A 23,145-nucleotide genomic window follows, 5' to 3' on the forward strand; every position below is an offset into this window, starting at 1 on the left:
AGCACCATGCTGCATTGCTCTGTGACGGTGTGAATTGCCCCTTTAACAACTGCTCAGTGTAGTGCTGCTGAGAATCCAGAAGATGGCAAGCAATGAGTGCTGCTACAGCAGGGTGCATAACACCATAGATATGTAATAATTTGCACCTGTCATTTTCCCAAAATAGATCAAAGTGTTTGCTCAAAGGCACAGGATGATCAGAAAAACTTGCATTTTGTTTTGTTCTGTTGGGTTCTGAATTAGCAACTGGTGTTTTTGTGAGTGAATTTTTGCTTTTTTTTTAAAAAACACTTTTCAGAACCTAATCTGAAGCAGGTTTTGTAATTGTATATCAGACTGCATGCCATTAAGAACTTACTTAGAGAAATATTTTGGCTCTCAATTATACACTGAGCTTTGTTAGAGTTGAGGAATGTAAAGGGGGCCCCCAGCATGCAGAGAGACAATGTTAATCAGAAAGTAATCTTCATGCTGGATATTCAGATTACAGTGTGGGGTTTCCACCTTGGGAGCAGTCATGAAATTATACCCTAAATATATATGATTTCTAGCTGGTTAATTTAAGCTTCATCATTTCCACTAACCTCAATCTGCACAATCACAAGCATAAAATTTTCAAAGAACCTGTAATTCATTAGAATACAACAGAATCATTATGTTTTGATCCTTCACTGAGAGATAGCCCTGATATAATTAAGGATGATAATTTGTCTTACACTCACAGCTGAAAGTAGATTTGACAATGTAAACATTTTTAATATGGATTCAGGTGTAGATCAGACTATTTTATTTTCATATACACCAGGGTGCAATGAAATCTCTTGCTCGCATGAAGCTCACATAACAAACAGTAATAATAATTAAAGCAATAAAGGCAGCAGCAAGCGTAAAACTGCTAAATGACTAATCCACCCTGACTTAAAATAGCTGAAAATGACTAAACTCCATTAATGGCTTCACATCATATTTTTTTGAGCTGGTTTTAAAAAAATGTACCTATTTGGGTTTAGCTGCCTTTAAAAGTGTGTGTTTACTTTGAAGATCTTTCCAAGGCCAGTCCACCCTCTCCTTTTTGATCCTTGGGTGAATTGGGATAGGGTGTGTAGCAGAAATTTCATTGGAATGGCATAGTTACCTCCAGAGAAACCTGAATCCTCCTGACTGCCCTACAGAGTAGCAAATAACTCATCGCCGATTAGTGTTGTTTCATTAAAAAGAATTTGGCCAAACTGATCTTGACAAAGTTTGTGATTATTCATTTCAAAAAGTTAAATGCTCTGGATTTTACTTAAAAGGGATACAGCGGGACCAGAACATTTTGGCCCATCTAAGTGGCTGTCTCAATTTGTTTATGGAAACTGTTAAAAATTATTAAAAAGACAAACTAATACTTAACTGGCAACAAATTATGGATTTAAATAAAATGCAGAAAATATTAGAACACCGTTGATGCTACTACAAAACTGTGTATAATCCCAGCGGATTATCGGCACCCAGTTGCCCACCATTGAGAACATCTACCATAAGCGCTGCCTGGGCAGGGCGAAAAGGACTATCAAGGATGCATCTCACCCTGACCATGGACTTTTTACTCTCCTCCCATCTGGTAGGTGCTACAGGAGCCTCCGCTCCTGCACCAGCAGGCACAGGAAGAGCTTCTTTCCGGAGGCTGTGACCCTGCTGAACCTCACATCACAGCACTAAGCAGTATTGCACCCATATTGGACTGTCTCAGTACTTTTATATTTGTATGCTGTAGCACTTACTTTTTATTCACAGTTATCTTGTAAATAATACTAGTCTTTTGCACTTCTGGTCAGATGCTAATTGCATTTCATTGGCTTTGTGTCTGTACTCGGCACAATGACAATAAAGCTGAATCTAATTTAACCTGTTAGTAGTTATCAGTGGAGGAATTCATCCAGTGTACACTGACGTGTTCTTTTGATTGACTCAAAATGAACAAAATCATTGCAGATATCTAGTGTGCATAATGGATGATGGGCTGCTTTCATTGCCTTCCTGCATTTAGCAAGGCTCTGAATTTTTCTTAAGTCAAAAAGAACTATTATTAAAAATCATTGCTTTTTGGTATCTGTCAGCCCAATTGGATAACAATAGCACAAGCATATGCAATTGATGCTATTTTAAAACTGTTCACTCTAAGCAGGGTGTAGTATCTAACAGCAACACAAAGTGCATGTGACTGATGTTAGTTAGCAATTGTTCGACGGGTCTGCTGTCCCAGTTAAGTGGCATAGTGTCCCAATTAACCAAAGGGAATCCCATCTATTTCCGGATTAGTTTTTGTTCTTTAAAAGTTGTCCCAAATAATCAGCTGTCCCAATTAACCAATGGCCTAATTAACTGGAATCCACTGTGTTTTGAAATTATGAATTCACAGAATGAATTTAATAGAAATGGATTCTGTTGTTGAGCAAAGTTACCTTTTAAGAAGTCAGAATCAGGTTCCATATCAGGACAGTGTTGTGAAGTTTGTGGTTTTGCAGTAGCAGTACAGTGCAAGACATAAAACTTACTATAAGTTACAAAAATAAACTAATAGTGCAAAATAGTGTTAAACACAAGAGGTTCTGTGGATGCTGGACATCCAGAGCAACAAACACAAAATGTTAGAGGAACTCTGCTGGTTGGGCAGCATCTGTGGAAAAGAATAAACATTTGATGTTTCAGGCTGAGTCCCTTCATCAGGACTGGGAAGGAAGGGGAAAGATGTCAGAATAAGAAGGTGAGAGGAAGGGAAGTAGGACAAGAGAGAAGGTAATAGGTGAAGTCGAGTGGGTGGGGGATGAAGTACAAATCTAGTTTTCATGGGTTCATGGACTGCTTAGAAATCTGATGGTGGAGATTAAAAAGCTGTTCCTAAAATGTTGCTTGTGGGTCTTCAGACTTTTATACCTCCTCCCCAATAGCAGTGATGCAAAGAGTGCATGTCCTGGATGGTGAGGCTTTGTTAAACTGGATGCTGCCTTCTTGAAGTGCCACCGTTTGAAGATTTGCCTTTGATAGTGGGAAGGACTGCACACCTAATGGAACTGGCTGAGTTTTGGCTGGTGCAGCCTCCACAGTCTTCTCCACCATATATCTGTAGAAATTTCTAATCATCCTTGGTGACATACCAAATCTCAAATTCCTAATGAAGTAGAGGCATTGGCTTGCCTTCCTCATGATTGCCTCAGTGTGTTGAACCCAGGATAGATTGTTTGAGATGTTTATAACGTGGATGTTCACTCTCTTCACTACCAATGAACATTGGCGTCTGTAGTCCCGACATCTCCTTCCTGAAGTCCAAAATCAATTCATTAGCGTTTTGATGTCGATTGTGAGATTTTCAATCAAGAATGAAAACTGATCAGGAAGATTTAAGAGTGAGCTCGTGATTAAATGGGATCCAGTGTACAGAGGATTGATGGGTGAATAGACTATGATATGAATGAGGGTGTGGACAGAGCTTTGGATGAAATTAAGTATACAGAGCCAATGTGGGAGATTAACAAGGCAATTGATACATGGTGACTCACGGTGAAATCTAGGTGCTTTCGGAATACATACTCTGTTTTCCAATGTGTAGTTTTTGAAAGGGCATTCTTGTTAAACTCCAGCAACCATTTTGTGGCCCACGCAGTTAAGATACACTGGTTCGAATATTTCCCCCACATCAATGTCTTATTCTTACCAGCCAACTAAGAGTAAGACATAGTCCAGAGCAATCCTGAAACACTTATAATCAGAATTCGGGATTTTAAACTGCTATTGGAGCTCACCTAAATACCCAGTTGGATGTAGCATGGTACCGTACATTATAGAAAGTTTTAAGCGTGCTCTCCAAAGGGGCAGCTGTTCCTGTTCTTTCAAGTAATCAGTGCAATTTTACATCTGCTTGTCATTCAGAGGCTGCACTTCAAACTTGATCAAATATAGTTCAGTTGGAATTTTGGCTGCACTTAAAAAATCGTGAAATCCGTAAAACAAAACCAATTGCATTCTAACTCAACCCAACAAAACAACTTGGGTATGAAAATGATTTAAGATTTTTAAGTATTAATGTTGGTGTTGCTCACATAACTCCATCTAACTTTCCTAACTTTAAGCTGGAATGTCAATAACTTGATTGCCATAGGCAGGCATGGAGTTGGGATCAATGGGGTTTTGATTGCTTGTGATACTGAAAGTTTGCAGTTTGCAGTAGATATTTACAGGAATTCAGCATTGCAAGGATCTTTTGTCACTAAGTGGACATATTTTGAATTGAACTCATTTTGAATCAAATACAGATCCCATTTTTAAACAGTACTTTGATAATTTGAGTTGCACTATACATTAATGTTGCTATTTTCTGTATAAAGGGTTGCAGAATTATTAAAAGTTCTGATTTCAAAGCAAAGCCAATTTATGAAGGTTTAAAATGAATGCCCATTGGCATTGAATATTTGTGTTAGTCAGATTGGACAGTTTACAGAATTCAAAGCCTTTTCTCAATCAAAGTTCATTAGCCAAGATTCCGATTCATCATGGAACATAGGGAATATCCACTTTAATCTTAAAATCTTGGATGCGAGGTAGCCAATTCTGTAGATCAGTACTGTAATATTGCTTACATTGACCCACAGCCATACATAGGATTTGCAGATCTCTCCCCCCCCCCCCCCCACCAGAAGTTGTTAGTTGTGATTGCAGAGCCCAGAGCTGAAAAGCCCAAAATGCATCTGGGGAGCAAATTCAGAAATCAGGAGTGCAAAGGGGCTTGGAAGTCCTAGTGCAGGATTCCCTAATGGTTAATTTGCAGATTGTGTTAGGGGTGAGGAAGGCAAATGCAATGTTAGCATTCATTTCAAGACTTGAATATGAAAACAAGGATGCAGTGTTGAGGCTTTACAAGGCACTGGTCAGACCACGCTTGGGGTATTGTGAGCAGTTAAGGGCCCCTTATCGAAGAAAGAATGTGCTGGCATTGGAGAGGGTCCAGAGGAGGTTCACGAGTATGATTCTGGGAATAAAAGGGTTAGCATATGTGATGGCTTTGGGCCTGTACTTGCTGGAGATTAGAAGGATGGGGGTAGGGGTATTGTATTTCATTGAAACCTATTGAATATTGAAAGGCCTAGATAGAGTGAACATGGAGGGGGTGTTTCCTAATTCGGGGGAATCTAGGACGAGGTGCACAAGGGCATCCTTTAAAATAGAGATGAGAAGGAATTTGTTTAGCCAGAGGGTATTGAATCTATGGAATTTATTGCTACAGACACTGTGGAGGCCAGACAGTAGGTTCTTGCTTAGGAAGGTTACGAGGAGAAGACAGGAGAATGGTGTTGAGAGGGATAATAAATCAGCCATGATGGAATGGCGGAGCAGACTTGATGGGCCAGGTAGTCTAATTCTGCTCCTATGTTGTGGTTTTTTTGGTCATTTAGAACTTGTCTGAGCTATCCCCTTTCATGGTGAGAGGGGAGACAATAAAACAACTCGCTGATTTAAGGTGCTAAATGTCTGTTGCACTGCTTTTTTCCCCCAAGTTCTCTGCCTGGAGAATCGGCAACAATCTTTCCCCCACCAATGAAAGAGAGAGAGAGCGATTTGCCGAATACACAGCCTCTGATAGCTGACCCGCTGTTCCCGATGTTCTGTTTTCTCCCGCGACACTACTGTCGACGGCACCGGTGCAGAATCCACAAAACCCTGGAAAGCCGGAGGTGCACTTGCCTTCTAGGCTGCGTCCTTGGAATAGCGAAAAGTAGCCGTTGTGAGCCCCCAGACCACTGCAAAGAACCAAAGTCTGAGTGTAACTCCAGGTCACGGGCTTCAGCAGAACCCCATCCACCCTGAAAAGGAAAAAGAGGGACATCAAAGGTAGAAATTAAGCTGTTTCTGCAGATGAACGTGAAGGAGTCACCATTGAGTGCCATCGTAACTCCACCTCCAACTCCGAGCTTTGTCAGGAAATGTAGCGGAGACTTGACCCAGCAGCAAAGATGATTTAGCAATAGACAATAGTTTACTAATAAATTGCAAAGTAACAAGTCACAAAGTCGGAAGGAACACATACTAACCCCAGCAAGGTAATTGAAGGCGAGGAACAACCAGGCTGGCTGGTTCGGATGAGTGAACAAGGGCTGTGGGTGAGAACTGGGTTTAAATAGGCTGTAGTCGATGAGTTGGAAACTCGTGGCAGGTGACTCCTGTTAGCTATGTGGAGACTGGGAGGTGCCTTGACGGGACCCCCCCCCCCCGCCCCCCATCTCCACTCCCTCCTATAGTGGGCACCGGATGGCCCAGGCCAATCCTGATGGTTCTGTTGGATAACTTCAATGAGCAGTGGATCCAAGATGAAACTAGAAGGCACCCAAGACCTCTCCTCTGGGTTGTATATTTCCCATTTGATCAGATACTACACACCCCATCCATGACCAGGTGAATCTATCAATTGGTGAACTGTGTACACTGGACCACCTTCCAACATAATGGGTTCTGCAGCTTAGGCTCAGGTGAGCTGAGTGGTCCATGGACAATGGACTTGAGGCAGGACACGTGGAAGGGAGCTGTGATCCTGAGGGACAGTGGCAACTGGAGACATTAAGTGAATGAGTTGTTGTGAAGGGTAATCTTAAAGGAACCATTGAACCAGGGTGACAACTTGCGGGAGTCAGTGCACTGGCCCAGGTCTCAGACGGACAGCCAGCCAGGGTCCGCAGGCCAGAACAGTCTGTGTTGGTACTGCTGGCAGTAGACAAAATGATAACCCTGTTTCCCAACTTCAAACCTTCTCTTCTTGGGCACTCCGCTCTGGTTCTCTGCCTGCTCTGAATTTTTCATCTTGAATTGCCGACAAGACATCAATGACTGCATTGGTGCTGCTTCATGCACCCATGCTGAGCTTGTCAATTTAATCAGCTTAGCCTCTAACTTCCACCCTACCCTTAAACTCACTTGGCCATCTCTGAATCTCCCTTCCCTTTCTTGATACCTCTGCCTTCATCTCTGGAGACAGGCTGTCAACTGGTATCTGTTATCTGTTGGAGTCATCTACTGTGTGCAGTGCTCCCGGTGTGGCCTCCTGTATTGCCGAGACCCGACGTAGATTGGGAAGCTGTTTTGCTGTGCACCTACGCTCCGGTTGCATGAAGAAGTGGGATCTCTCAATGGACACCCACTTCCAATTCCCATTGCTACATGTCAGTCTATGGCCTCCTCTACTGCTGCGATGAGACCCCACATAGGTCGGGGGAACAATATCTTGTATTCCATTTGGGTAGTTTACTACCTTACGGCATGCACATAGATTTTGGGAACTTTCAGTAATCCCCTCCCTGCTTCAGCACTCCCCAATCCCATTTCCCATTTCCCTGACGCACCTTATCTCCTTACCTGCCCATCACCTCCCTCTGGTGCTCCTTCCCCTTCCCTTTCTTTCATGGTCTTCTGTCCTCTTATATTAAATTCTCCTTTCTCTACCCTATCTCTTTCACCAGTCAACTTCCCAGCTCTTTACTTCACCCCCTCCCCATCTCCCGGTTTCACCTATCACCCACTACCTTGTATTTCTTCCTTCCCTCTCTCTCTCCCCACCTTCTTACTGTGAGCTGTCTATTTTCTCCAGTCCTGATGAAGGGTCATGGCAATAGACAATAGGTGCAGGAGTAGGCCATTCAGCCCTTCGAGCCAGCACCGTCATTCACTGTGATCATGGCTGATCATCCACAATCAGTACCCTCTTCCTGCCTTCTCCCCATATCCCTTGACTCTGCTATCTTTAAGAGCTCTGTCTAACTCTTTCTTGAAAGAATCCAGAGAATTGGCTTCCACTGCCTCCTGAGGCAGAGCATTCCACAGAACCACAACCCTCGGTGTGAAAAAGTTTTTCCTCAACTCCGTTCTAAATGGTCTACCCCTTATTCTCAAACTGTGGCCTCTGGTTCTGGACTCCCCCAACATCAGGAGCGTGTTTCCTGCCTCTAGCGTATCCAATCCCTTAATAATCTTATATGTTTCAATCAGATCCCCTCTCATCCTTCTAAATTCCAGTGTATACAAGCCCAGTTGGTCCAATCTTTCAACATATGACAGTCCCGCCATCCCGGTAATTAACCTCGTGAACATCGCTGCACTCCCTCAATAGCTAGAATGTCCTTCTTCAAATTTGGAGACCAAAACTATACACAATACTCCAGGTGTGGTCTCACCAGGGCCCTGTACAACTGCAGAAGGACCTCTTTGCTCCTATACTCAACTCCCCTTGTTATGAAGGCCAACATGCCATTAGCTTTCTTCACCGCCTGCTGTACCTGCATGCTTACTTTCAGTGACTGATGAACAAGGACACCTAGATATCGTTGTACTTCCCCTTTTCCTAACTTGACACCATTCAGATAGTAATCTGCCTTCCTGTTCTTGCCACCAAAGTGGATAACCTCACATTTATCCACATTAAACTGCATCTGCCATGCATCTACCCACTCACCCAACCTGTCCAAGTCACCCTGCATTCTCATAACATCTCCTTACACTTCACACTGCCACCCATCTTTGTGTCATCTGCAAATTTGCTGATGTTACTTTTAATCCCTCCATCTAAATCATTAATGTATATTGTAAATAGCTGCGGTCCCAGCACTGAGCCTTACGGTACCCCACTAGTCACTGCCTGCCATTCTGAAAAGGACCCGTTAATCCCTACTCTTTGTTTCCTGTCTGCCAACCAATTTTCTATCCATGTCACTACCCTACCCCCAATACCATTTGCTCTAATTTTGCCCACTAATCTCTTATGTGGGACCTTATCAAAGGCTTTCTGAAAGTCCAGGTACACTGCATCCACTGGCTTTCCCATGTCCATTTTCATATTTACATTCTTAAAACATTCCAGAAGCTTAGTCAAGCATGATTTCCCCTTCGTAAATCCATGCTGACTTGGACCTATCCTGCTACTGCTATCCAAGTATGCCACTATTTCATCTCTTATAATTGATTCCAGTATCTTCCCCACCACTGATGTCGGACTAACTGGTCTATAATTGGCTGTTTTCTCTCTCCCTCCTTTCTTAAAAAGTGGGATAACATTAGCTACCCTCCAGTCCGCAGGAACTGATCCTGAATCTATAGAACATTGGAAAATGATTACCAATACATCCACGATTTCTAGAGCCACCTCCTTAAGTACCCTGGGATGCAGACCATCAGGCCCTGGGGATTTATCAGCCTTCAGTCCCATCAGTTTACCCAACACCATTTTCTGCCTAATGCGAATTTCCTTCAGTTCCTCCGTTACCCTAGGTCCTCTGGCCACTATTACATCTGGGAGATTGTTTATGTCTTCCCTGGTGAAGACAGATCCAAAGTACCTGTTCAACTTGTCTGTCATTTCCTTGTTCCCCATAATTTCACCCATTTCTGTCTTCAAGGGCCCAACTTTGGTCTTAACTAATTTTTTCCTCTTCATATACGTAAAGAAGCTTTTACTATCCTCCTTTATATTCTTGGCTAGCTTACCTTCATACCTCATCTTTTCCCCCTTTATTGCCTTTTTAGTTATCTTCTGTTGCTCCTTAAAAGTCTCCCAATCCTCTGGCTTCCCGCTCATCCTTGCTATGTTATACTTCTTCTCGTTTATTTTTATACTGTCCTTGACTTCCATTGTCAGCCACGGTCGCCCCCTACTCCCCTTAGAATCTTCCTTCCTCTTTGGAATGAACTGATCCTGCATCTTCTGTATTATTCCCAGAAATACCTGCCATTGTTGTTCCACTGTCATCCCTGCTGGTGTAGCTTTCCAGTCAACTTTGGCCAGCTCCTCCCTCATGGCTCCATAGTCCCCTTGGTTCAACTGTAATACTGACACTTCCGATTTTCCCTTCTCCCTCTCAAATTGTAGATTAAAACTTATTATATTATGGTCACTACCTCCTAATGGCTGCTTTACCTCGTGTTCCCTTATCAAATCCGGTTCATTACACAACACTAGATTCAGAATTGCCTTCTCCCTGGTAAGCTCCAGCACAAGCTGCTCTAAGAATCCATCTCTGAGGCACTCCACAAGCTCCCTTTCTTAGGGTCCAGTACCAACCTCATTTTCCCAGTCTGCCTGCATGTTGAAATCCCCGATAATGACCATAGTGTTACTTTTGCGACATGCCAGTTTTAACTCTTGATTCAACTTGCACCCTATATCCAGGCTACTATTTGTGGGCCTGTAGATAACTCCCATTAGGGTCTTATTTCCCTTACAATTTCTCAGTTCTATCCATACTGACTCTACATTTCCTGATTGTATGTCGCCCCTCACAAGGGACTGAATTTCATTCCTCACCAACAGAGCCACTCCACCCCCTCTGCCCACATGTCTGTCCTTCCGATAGGATGTATACCCTTGAATATCCATTTCCCAGCCCTGGTCCTCTTGCAGCCATGTCTCTGTTATTATCACAACATCGTACTTGCCAATTTCCAATGGCCTGAAATGTGGACTGTTTTCTCTTTTTCATAGATGGTGTCTGGCCGGCTGAGCTCCTCCAGCATTTTGTGTGTGCTGCTTGGAGTTCCAGCATCTGCAGATTTTCTCTTGTTTGTGATCTTTTATAAATCTACTGATTCCCATGGTCATTTTAACTATACCTCTTCCCACCCTATCTCCCGTGAAAATGCTCTTCCCCTTTCTCAGTTTCTTTACCTCTGCCGCATCTGTTCCCATAACGTGGCTTTTGGTTCCAGGACACGAGAGATGTCCTCTTTCTTTAAAGAATGGGGTTTTCCTCCCTCCACTATTGATGTTGCCCTCACAAGCATCTCCTCGGTTACCCATACATCCACACTCACCCATTTTCCCACCTTCTTAGTGATAGAGTTCTTATTGTTACCTACCATCCCAGCAGCCTCCACATCCAACACATTATCCTCTGCAACTTCTGTCATCTCCAAGGGATCCCACCACTAAACATATCTTTACCAGCACCAGCAACCCCCTCTGCCCGCAGCTTTATGTAGGGATTGCTCCCCCCACAATTCCCTTGTCCACTCGTCCCTCCCTACTAACCTCCATTCTTACACTTATCCCTGTAAGTGGCCTAAGTGCTGCACTTCTTCATCTCCCTCCTCCCTCACCTCCATTCAGGGCCCAAGGCAGTCCTTCCAGGTGTGACAACACCTCACCTGCAAATCTGCCGGGGTCACCTATTGTGTCCAGTGCTCCACTACATTGGTGAGACCTGTTGTAAATTGGGGGACCGCTTCATCGAGCACCTCCACAATATTTGCCACAAGTGGGACTTCCCGGTGGCCAAACATTTTGATGCCAATTCCGATTCCGGTGCGTCGGTCCATGGCCCTCCCTTGTGCTAAGGTGAGTCCACCCTCAGAGTGGAGGAGCAACATGTTGTATTTCGTCTGGGTATCCTCCAACCTGATGGCATGAATATCGATTTCTCCTTCCCCGGTAAACAAATCTCCCCCGCACACACCACCTTCTCCTCCGCTTTGACCTTTTATTTCTCACCTGCCTATTGCTTTCCCCTGGGTCCTCTTCTCCTTCCCTCTCTCCTTTGGTCCAGTCTCCTCTCCTATCAGATTTCTTCTTCTCCAGCCCTTGACCTTTCAGTTTCCAACTAGCCTCTTTCCCCTCCCTCCAGCTTTTTATTCTGGGATCTTCCCCCTTCCTTCTCAGTCCTGAAGAAGGGTCTCGGCCTGAAACATGGACTGTCTATTCATTTCCATAGACGCTGGCTGACCTGCTGTGTTCCTCCAGCATTTTGTGTGTGTTGCTTTGGATTTCTTGCTCCCGTTTGTGATGTGCTCTCTTCCACTGGCATTGACGACAGGACCTGCACTATTGGCTCCTCCATAGGGAACAATGGGGTTTGGTAATCATGAAGCACTTCAGCATTTCAAAGGGTGACATACTTCTGGCAGAGGAGGTATGTAGATTGTGGGACGGTTTGGCCCAGGAGAGATACTTCTTGCACGTAGAAGGGTTAGGGGTGGTGAAGCATCCCAGAAACTTCGCTTGCTGTTTGGCTCTTTTTGACGATACATTGGTCTGTGGATGATAGCCAGAGGGCAAACTCACTGAGGTGAGGAGGAGTGAGCAGAATGCTCGTCAGAAGCTGGCGATGAGTTGTGAGCCCCAGTCCAACACAATTTCCTGGGGGCAAACTGTGGAGGACTACATATTGAAGAAGCAGGCCTGCTGTCTCAGCAGCTGATGGAAGTTTGGGTCGAGCAGTGAAGTGGGCTGCTTTGGAGAGCCCATCCACCTTAGTTGTTGGGGGACTGATCGGGGACACAGGAGCTCAGAGGGTCGCTGTTTGGAGAAATTGGCACATTGAGGACAGGTAGTGATGAAATGACATGTACCTGTGATCGTGACGGGCTGCCAAAACTGGCGTCACAGAAACTCCTGGCTCCGTTGTATGCCAGGATGGCTAGAGAGAGATGAGGGCTGGGTTCACTGGAGTGCTTCACAGCACACAGCCACCAGCATGTACTTGTAGTTGTCAGGTGTTGTGGCCAGAGCTGGCTCGTGCTGTAGGGCCTGGCGCATCTGGTTCTTAAGACTCCAGAGGATCTGGGAGGAGGGTGGATCTCCAGTTCATTAGTTTGAACTGTTGTGACAGGTTGTTTGCCTTGGTGTTCTTGGAGCAGGGTCAGTAGGAGATGGTGAAATTGAATTACTCAGAGAAGGGGGCCCAGTGAGCCTGATGTGGGTTGAGTTGGTGGGCCATTTGAATGGATATGAGATTCTGGTGGTCAGTCCAGATCAGGAACGGCTTGGTGCTTCCAGTCAGCCAGTGTCTCCATTCCTCCAAGGCCCATTTGTTGGCGAGTAGCTCGCCATCTCCTACTCCATAATAGCGCTACATAGAGTTGAATTTGTGCGAGAAGAAGGAGCAAGGGTGTGTCTTCCTGTCCAGTTCTGACTGGGAGAGAATGGCCCAGCGCCCACATCAGAGGCATCCACCTCTATCACAAAGATCCAGCGAGGTTCAGATGGTGGAGGATGATAATGAAGCGTTTCTTTAGCTCCTTGGAGTGTGGCGTGCAGCAGCAGACTAGGTTATCTGTGAGCTAAGTTCTTTAAGATTGTTATAGCCATGAGTGGTAGTGGGGGAATAAGCTCCCACTATCTATGAAATGCTCCTAATGGTGTGTCTCAGATAGCCTCAGACAACCAAGTCCAGCTCCTGGCCTTCACACGTAGCCTAGCTACTAAGCCCAGTGAAATGCCTTCCACTGACAGGAGAAGGGGCAAAGGTGGGTTACTGGCGCCTTTAAATCAGTCGCTTTGGGCAGATGGGGCTTGTCAGTCGTGGTTAGCAGCTCATCTAGGAGAAGGAAATCTGATCTCAAACCTCCATTGCCTTGCAGCTGTACCCACTCATGGGGAAGGCTTCGGGAGTAAACCCCAAGTCAGTCTTGTGTTGAGTTCAGTGCTGATTGGCAAGTCCTTCAGCATTTTTGGTGCCGAACCGTAGTGGTCTCTGCCGTTCCTTTAGATTCATCAGCTGTTTGGAGAGGGGGAGCTTGTTACATGGGCAACAGCTTGTTCTCCATACTGTACTGCCCTGGTTTGTGTATCATGCAGACGACTGGGATACAACATCCATGGTCAACTCCGGCTAACAGAGGGCCTCAAAGTGATTTGGAGAGGGAGCAGCTGTAGCTCCTGATGAAATGTCGGTAGAAGTTGAAGAAGGCCAAGAAGTGCTGTAGCTGTTTGGGGAAGCGTGGTCAGGACCATTCAATGACAATGCATGCTTTCTGGGTCATTAGTTATACCTTGCGATGAAAGGAAGGAAGTGACTGGGATGTGGAACTCTCATTTCCCTAACTTGAGTAGAGTTGGTTTTCCAGTAGACTCTGAACAGTGAACGGACACGGCAGTTCTAGTCTTGGGGGGGTCCTTGGAGAAGCTGAGGATTTTGTCAAAATAGATGATCACCTACCTGTGTCCTGGAGGATCCTTTGATGAAGGCTTGGGAAATGGCTGGATTTGTGGAATGTAATGAAAGCAACATTTCAGTCATCCCCCTGGTGGATGCAGATCAGATTACACCTGCTCGGTCGATCAAGTTTGGCGAAGATCTGGGTACCACAGAGTGCTTGAAATGCAGTACCCATCAAGAGGAGAAGGTAGCATTGAGTTCATGGTAGTAAATGAGCTCAAAAGGACGAAGATCCCCATCTTTCTTTTTGACAAATACGAATCTTGCACTGGCTGGGGACTGGACGGTCGAATGAAGCCATGCTGAAGCACTTTGGTGACATAGTTATTCTAGTCCTGACATAGTCCTGACGAAGGGTCTCGGCCTGAAACGTCGATTGTACCTCTTCCTAGAAATGCTGCCTGGCCTGCTGCGTTCACCAGCAACTTTGAGGTGTGTTTCTAATTATTCATGGCTTGGGTCTGGGTGGGAAGAGGGAGAACGGCCTTGGAGAGGGTTGGAAATGTAGAGGAGGATTGACCCAAATACACAGCAGCGAAGATGATTTAGTAGTAAACGAATTTTTACTAATAAACTGTAAAATAGTGGTCGCCAACCGGTCGATCTGTGAGAGTTTCCCAGTAGATCCCAAAAAAATTCAAAAATAAATACACAAATACTGTTGTAATGGGAGTATTATAAAAATAAGTAGTACTAATTAGGATAATAGTAATATAACAATACTTTCGCTACTGAAAGCTGTTTGTAAAGAGAGGTTGTTTCCAGGTTGCGGGGTTTTAATTCCATTCTTTCGGCCCAGTGCGCATGTGTGTAGCTCCCCTGCCATGCACCGCGTTTTCGGCGTAGCTTGTGCTGCATCAAAGTGACCAATCAGATTAGATAAGGGTACATACAGACTGCTGCAAGCATCAATATACGGCACTCGCTCGTGATATCCTGATAGCATGGTGGAGGCTCTACGAAAGAAGGTGAAAACGTACAAATTCCATCCAGAATGGGAAGAGGAATTTCTGTTCACCTGGGTGAAAGACAAGTGTGTATGTATGTTGTGCCACCAAACACAAGCACTGACTAAGAGGGAATCTGGAGCGGCACCACAACACCAACCACCAGAAATTTAAAGACACCTACCCCCAAAGAGCGCAATTCATGCCTGGAAAGTTGAGGAGTTGAAATTGGGGTTGAAGGCCCAGCAATCGTTTTTCACAAAACATGCTGCTCAAAATAAGGCTGTTATTGAAGCATCATTTTGTGTAAGTCACCTTTTGGCTAAACACAAGAAGCCGTAACAGATGGCGATTTATTCAAGGAAGCAATGGCCATTACCGCAGAGACTGTTTTTAATGACTCTAAAAACAAAAATGCATCATAACCGCAATACATAATATACCGCTTGGCCCTGCAACGGTGACAAGGAGGGTAGAGTCATCGTCAGAGTCGTGGATCAACTTGTCACTCTGTGAATATTTTTCACTACAGTTTGATGAATCCCTGGATGTAACGTAAACAGCTCAGCTTGTATTTGTCAGAATGGCTTTCCAGGATTTTATAACAAAGGAGGACTTCCTCACTCTTTTGCAATTAAAGGAGAGAACAGGAGGTGAGGATATTTACAATGAGTTAAAAAAATATGTCTGTGAAAATGACATCCCCATTCATAACCTGGTGGCATTTACTACTGATGGGGCCAAGCAATGCGCAGTGTGTGCGTTGGTTTTATAGCACTAAAAGTCAGTGCCGACTTCGGGTTAACTTATCTATGTGAAATTGCATGTTCACAGATGAAAATTATTAAATCTAAGTACAGGAGCTGTCTTACTGATAGACACCTCTCAGACTGGCTGTCTGTAGTTATGAGCCAAATTTCAGGGAACTAGCAGAAATTATTCAGCCCCAGTCATCACACTGAGTGCAACAGTCAATTTTTATTCATTTATTTTTCATGTTGAAATAAAATTAAATAATGAAACTTAGAATTAAAGGTGTGAAGTATTGTAATATTCTTAAAGACAGCTGTGGCCTGTTTGATATGCTAGTTACAGTGTTTTCTTGTTTGAATTAACTTGTGTAATTCAAATACAATTAGCCCAAATAAAAGGCCTCAAATTGGAAGTACAATCTGAGCTGATTTTTCTCTAAACGATTTAGTAGGTAGATCTTGCCTTTCACTAAGGTCAAGGTAGGGGATCTTGGGCTTAAAAAGATTGGTGACCACTACTGTAAAATAACAAGCCATGAAGGGCCACAAGGTAAGGGAGAACAGATCCTCAGCACACCAAGACTAGAAACAACTGGTTGAGGCTGGCTGGTTCCTATGAGTGAACATGAATTATGGATGAGAGCTGGGTTTAAATAGATTGCGGGTGGTGATGGCAGGTAACACCTGTTAGCTGGGAGGGCTGGCGTATGCAGGCCTGACAAGTGTAGTGTTTAGGGTAATGTTAGAGAAAGTCAAGGTTGAGTTTATTGTCATCTGCACAAGAACATGTATGCACGGGTGCAATGAAAAACTGACTTGCAAAAGCATTACAGGAAGATAGCATTCGATAAGTAGCATTCACGAGGAAAACATCAATTACAGAGCAATTGGAGCAAAAGTCCAGTTTAGTGAAAAATGATCAAAGTGTTGCTAAACTGTAGTTATTCGGGTTGGTCAGCTGGTTCAAAAACTGAATGGTTGGAGGGAAATAGCTGCTCTTGAACCTGGTGAGGTGGAACTTAAGGCTTCTGTACCTCCTGCCCTATGGTAGCTGCAAGACATGGAATCACCTGGATGGTGGGATCTTTGATGTTGAGGTAGTGAGAAACTGTTTCCTCCTATAGTTGACTTGATTTTAATTTTAAAGCTTGTCCATTCACAGAGGACTGACATCTTTACCCAGGTTCAGATTTGAAAATGTCAAACTTGATTGCCCAGAAGTATTAAAAGTTGACAGAAACAAGGCGGATGAAGAAAACTTAAGTCATCTTTCAATGAATGGTAAAACAAGCTTTGACGTGAATAGCGGCCCATTGTTCCTTTCCAGTTTAGGCCACAAGGGTATTTTGTTATACCCTTTGGCTAGATGATGGTTGGTCTGTATTGGGTGGGCCAGGATACACATTAATGAAAAGTATTAGCCACTAGTAGCCACGCTGCTTAATGAAACAGGTCTCTTTGTGGAAAGGTGAGAGAACTATTTAATAATATTCACTATGCCTTGGGAAATATCCAAGTGAAACATTACTTAGTTAAGATTTTAGAAAGAAGCTTTTAAACATTTCGCTCTGTTTATCCAACAAAATGTTTTGCTCTTTTTGTTCATTGTGATCACCGCATCACTTGACCTACAAGCAATCATCTTTTAACCACAAAATAAGAATTTAGATTCATGACAGTTGAGGGCTGACTCCCAATGAAGGCATTTACAGTATATTTACCTTTTTTTCAAAGGGATGTTGAAGATCGAATATAGAACATCGAATAGTACAACACAGCACAGGCCTTTTGGCTCATTATGTTGTGCCAACCTAAGATCAATCTAACCCTTCACTCTCTCATAGCTCTCCAGTTTTTCTTTCATTCATGTCCCTACCTAAGAATCTCCTGAATGTCCCTAATGCTTCTATCAGCACCTCTGGCACGCACCCACCACTCTGTGTAGAAAATAAACCTGTGAGGCAAATCTTACACTACACGCTTAGTTATAATCAAGATTGCATGGTTTTGAAGAAGGAACTGGATCAGAAGTTAATTGGACACACATGGCTTGACTGCAGTGGATGAGCTGAATTGCTCCTGTAAAAAGTCAGTCCAGATTTGATCTGTTTCTTTTCTCTCCCTGTCTATAGATGAGAGAGTTGGAAATCTGTGTATTGTGGCAAAGGACAGTGACAACGTGAAACGGATTCGATCTCAGATGGAGAAAATAATCCGTACAATATGGTCAAACCCTCCGGCGCAAGGAGCTCGTATTGTAACCACAACACTTAATGATCCAGATCTCTTTGCAGAATGGTGAGTGCATGGTGGTAGAGCTGTTTTAAAATGCACTGGAATAGCACTGTGCATGTAGAGGCGTTTTGACAAAAACACTAGCCCAAATAGTTCCAACCCTTGTTCTTCTTTATGCTCGTCTTTGCTTTCCTTTGGTATATTTCAAGTTTCCTTTTGATTTAATGAACCTGCTCCTATTGCATACTAAGATGCATTGTGCATAAAATTGTTTTCTTTCGCCTGGAGGAGCTCAGTAGGCTAGGCAGCATCTACGGAGAAGAATAAACAACTGATGTTTCGGGCCCGGAAAGTCAACCATTTATTCGTCTCCATCTATGGCCTACTGAGTTCCACCAGCGTTTGTGTATATTACTTTGAATTTCCAGCATCTGCAGAATCTCTTGTGTTTATTATATCTAGTCTGATTCTTATATTAATTAACATTAATTTATTAACTTTTGTTTGCTGGAAACTCTTTCTCTTTAAATGCTTTTTGAAGAAAGTGAGAGCTAAAGATGTATTGGCATCTGTTATACTTGTTAGCATGAAGCTGATGCAACTCCCTACTCTGAAGAGGTAGGAAAATATTCTCCCTCTTTCTCCATTACAGTTGATTTTACATTTGCAAGTTTGACACTAATTTGTCTAAGGCCAGAGATGTTAAGAAATGTTTAAATATCTGAATATGGACTGGCAGGGCTTTCCAAAGTAAACCTGAAAATAGTTTTAGGAAGTTACTCCAAAGTGCGGTAGTAGGGAGTGAGATCTAAAGTTGTAATAAATTGCATAAAACAAAGTGCAGACTTTTGGGAGTCAGACAAAGGTTTGGAAATTATTTATTTACTGATTTCAAGGTAGAGTATGAAGTATAGGCCCTACTGACCCCTTCGAACCACACCGCCCAGCTTAATCACAGGACAACTTACAATGGCCAAATAACCTGCTAACCAGTACATCTTTGGACTGTGGGAGGAAACCAGAGCACCTGGAGGAAACCCACACATTCCACAGAGAGGACAAGATGTACAAACTCCTTACAGGGCACTCCAGGATTGAACTCTGATGCCCCGAGGTGTAGTAGCGTTGCATTCACTGCTACGCTATCGTGGCACTGATAATATTGCTGATCCTACAGCTTAATGGAGAACACCATAACCTATAGCTGTGCTTTCAGCACACATAAGAAAATGAGTCAGTTTGGTCTAGGGAATTAGAAACCATTGGCAGGCATCGGAGGTGTCATGGAAGTAAATGGGAGGAGAGAAAATAGGAAGCAGGTTCCTTTAACCATCAACATTACCCAGTCTCTTATAGTTTATACTCTACTTTTCATATTTTTTCATATTACAATCCATCTGAACCCTCCTAACCATTTCACTCAGACTGTCTTCATCCTCTTAGAAACATAGAAAACCTACAGCACAATACAGGCCCTTCAGCCCACAAAGCTGTGCCGAACATGTCCCTACCTTAGAAATTACGAGGGTTACCCATAGCCCTCTATTTTACTGAGCTCCATGTACCTATCCAAAAGTCTCTTAAAACACCCTATCGTATCCACCTCCCCCACAGTTGCTGGCAGCCCATTCCAAGCACTCACCACTCTCTGCGTAAAAAAACTTACCCCTGACATCTCCTCTGTACCTATTCCCAGGCACCTGTGCCCTCTTGTGGCAGCCATTTCAGCCCTGGGAAAAAGCCTCTGACTACCACATGATCATTGCTTCTCATCATTTTATACACCTCTACTAGGTCACCTCTCATCCTCCATCGCCCCAAGAAGAAAAGGCCGAGTTCACTCAACCTGTTTTCATAAGGCATGCTCCCCAATCCAGGCAACATCCTTGTAAATCTTCTCTGCATCCTTTCTATGGTTTCCCCATCCTTCCTGTAGTGATGTGACCAGAACTGAGCACAGTACTCTTAAGTGGGGTCTGACCAGGGTCCAATATAGCTGCAACATTACACTTCGGCCTCCTAAATTCAGTTCCACGATTGATGAAGGTCAATACACCGTATGCCTTCTTAACCACAGAGTTAACCTGCGCAGCAGCTTTGAGTATCCTATGGACTCGGACCCCAAGATCCCTCTGATCCTCCACACTGCCAAAAGTCTCACCATTAATGCTATATTCTGCCATCATATTTGACCTACCAAAATGAACCACTTCACAGTTATCTGGGTTGAACTCCATCTGCCACTTCTCAGCCCAGTTTTGCATCCAATCAATGTTCCGCTGTAACCTCTGACAGCCCTCCACATTATCCACAACACACCCAACCTTTATGTCATCAGCAAACTTACTAACCCATCCCTCCACTTCCTCATCCAGGTCATTTATAAAAATCACGAAGAGTAAGGGTCCCAGGACAGATCCCTGAGGCACACCACTGGTGACTGACCTCTGTGCAGAATATGACCCATCTACAACCCCTCTTTGCCTCTTTGTGGACAAGCCTGTTCTGGATCCACAAAGCAATGTCCCCTTGGATCCCATGCCTCCTTACTTTCTCAATAAGCCTGGCATGGGGTACCTTATCAAATGCCTTGCTGAAATCCATATACACTATATCTACTGCTGTTCCTTCATCAATGTGTTTAGTCACATCCTCAAAATATTCAATCAGGCTCATAAGGCACGACCTGCCTTTGACAAAGCCATGCTGACTATTCCTACCTCTCCAAATGCTCATAAATCCTGCCTCTCAGGATCTTCTCCATCAACTTACCAGCCACTGAAGTAAGACTCACTTGTCTATAATTTCCTGGGCTATGTCTACTCCCTTTCTTGAATAAGGGAACAATATCTGCAACCCTCCAGTCCTCCAGAACCTCTCCCGTCCCCATTAATGATGCAAAGATCATTGCCAGAGGCTCAGCAAGTTCCTCCCTCACCTCCCACAGTAGCCTGGGGTACATCTTATCTGGTCCCGGCAACTTATCCAACTTGATGCTTTCCAAAAGCTCCAGCACATCCTCTTTCTTAATATTTACATTCTCAAGCTTTTCAGTCTGCTGCAAGTCATCACTACAATCACCAAGATCCTTTTTCATAGTGAATACTAAGGTAAAGTTTTCATTAAGTACCTCTGCTATTTCCTCCAGTTCCATACACACTTTCCCACTGTCACACTTGATAGGTCCTGTTCTTTCACATCTTATCCTCTTGCTCTTCACATACTTGTAGAATGCCTTGGGGTTTTCCTTAATCCTGCCTGCCAAGGCCTTCTCATGGCCCCTTCTGGCTCTCCTAATTTCCTTCTTAAAACTCCTTCCTGTTAGCCTTATAATCTTCTAGATCTCTAACATTACCTAGCTCTCTGAACCTTTTGTAAGCTTTTCTTCTTGACTAGATATACTACAGCTCTTGTGCACCACATTGCCGGCAGCTATGTACCTATGCAGAACTCCACACAAATATCCCCTGAACATTTGCCACATTTCTTTGGTACCTTTCCCTGAGAACATCTGTTCCCAGTTTAAGCTTCCAAGTTCCTGCCTGATAGCCTCATAATTCCCCTTACTGCAATTAAACGTTTTTCTTGAAGCACCCCAGCTTCTAATGCATGGAGACAGCAGACTGCGGGTGCTGGAATCCTGAGTTTTAAAAAAACAAAACTGCTGGAGCACCCTGGTGCACAGTCTCTACCTGAACACCCACAGTCGTGACAGCTTTCACACATGCTGCCTGACCCACAGAGTTCTTCCATCAAGTTTACCGTCATCTGCACAAGTGCAATGAAAAACTCACTTGCAGCAACATCACAGACAGTTTTTAGATTTATAGTATTACTTTTTTTAAACCTAATGCATGTCCATCAGTTTTTCATTTTTGACAGACCCGTAATTCACTGCTATATCTGGCAGCTTTTGTATGATTTCCTTCTGAAGATACATGAAATAACTATATTATTTCCCCTGCCATTTAGAAGCTTTCCCCTCTCTCTGATGGGGTCCACATTTGCCATTTGCTAGTCTTCCCCTTTATAGATACCGATAAAAGCTTTCACAGTCTCTTTTTATGCTTCTCCCAAGTCAACTTTTGCATCCTGTCTCTTTCTGAATTGGTTGTTCTCAAGCCTTTTGCTATTCCTGGTAATTTTGTGAGCTTTTTCTCTTGATTTAATACTACCTTTAATTTCTCTTGTTTGTCACTCATGTATGCATTTTCCTTTTGAGCTTTTGTGTCTTAAAATATAAATAAAAATACTGACTATATTAGTTACAGGAGCAGAATCTGGTGTGGGCTTCAGCTGCTGTAGCCCATCCACGTTTGAGATAGTGTGCGTTCAGAGGTCCTCTTCTGCACACCCACATGGCGATTCGAGTTACTATTGCCTTCCTGTCTGGCCGTTCTTCTCTGATCAACGTCACTGTTGCAGGTTTCGGCCGCCAGGCTTCGACTTCTGGGTTACTGATCAACCTGCAAATTGCACCTATCTTCTTACGCTCCCTGGTTACAGAACTTTCTTTTGGTTTTTGTCATCTTCTGGTTACATTTACTTTGCCATCATAAATTGTTTTGTGATGGGAGCCTTCCATGAGCTTGTCACACTGTACCTGCACCTCCCTGTCAGTGGGTGGCACAATGTTGCAGTAACTCTGTATGTCCCATCTCTTTGGCCTGAAATGCAGAGAAACAGGATCAACTCCTTCTCCATCTCTCCATCCTAAGCTGCGTTTAAACTACAAATAATTATCAAATTATGTATTAAAATGAGGCAGTACTGTATGTACACTCAATGGCCACTATTAGATACATCTATCCTCCTGCTCATTAATACAAATATCTAATCAGCCATTCATGTGGCAACAACTCAGTGCATAAAAGCATGCAACCGTGGTCAGTTGTTGTTCAGAGCAAACATCAGAATAGGAAGAAATGTGATCTAAGTGACTTTGACCGTGGAATGATTGTTGATGTCATATGGGGTGGTTTGAGTATCTCAGAAACTGTTGGTCTCCTGGAAATTTTACACACAACGGTCTCTAGATTTACAGAGAGTGGTGCTAGAAAAAATATATCCAGTGAGTGGCATTTCTTTGGGGAGAAAATGTCTTGTTAATCAGAGAGGTCGGAGGAGAATGGCAAATCAGGTTCAAGCTGACAAGAGAGCAACAGTAACTTAAATAACAGCATGTGACAGCAGTGGTGTGCAGAAGAGCCTCTCTGAATGCACAACATGTCGGATCTTGAAGTCGATAGGCTTCAACAGCAG

General features: G+C 43.7%; 1 protein-coding gene across 2 annotated transcripts in view; it reads left to right on the plus strand.

Annotated features, from left to right (window-relative positions):
• The window catches only part of got1 (glutamic-oxaloacetic transaminase 1, soluble), a 74,688-nt gene that overhangs the window by 35,477 nt on the left and 16,066 nt on the right, over nt 1-23,145 (plus strand). For both annotated transcript variants that reach the window (XM_072238943.1, XM_072238942.1), the window contains exon 7: nt 17,781-17,946. In XM_072238943.1, the coding sequence (XP_072095044.1) occupies nt 17,781-17,946 (166 nt within the window). The remainder of the gene's footprint in view (nt 1-17,780; nt 17,947-23,145) is intronic.

This window comes from Mobula birostris, chromosome 21 (assembly GCF_030028105.1).
Source record: "Mobula birostris isolate sMobBir1 chromosome 21, sMobBir1.hap1, whole genome shotgun sequence".
Taxonomy (NCBI): domain Eukaryota; kingdom Metazoa; phylum Chordata; class Chondrichthyes; order Myliobatiformes; family Myliobatidae; genus Mobula; species Mobula birostris.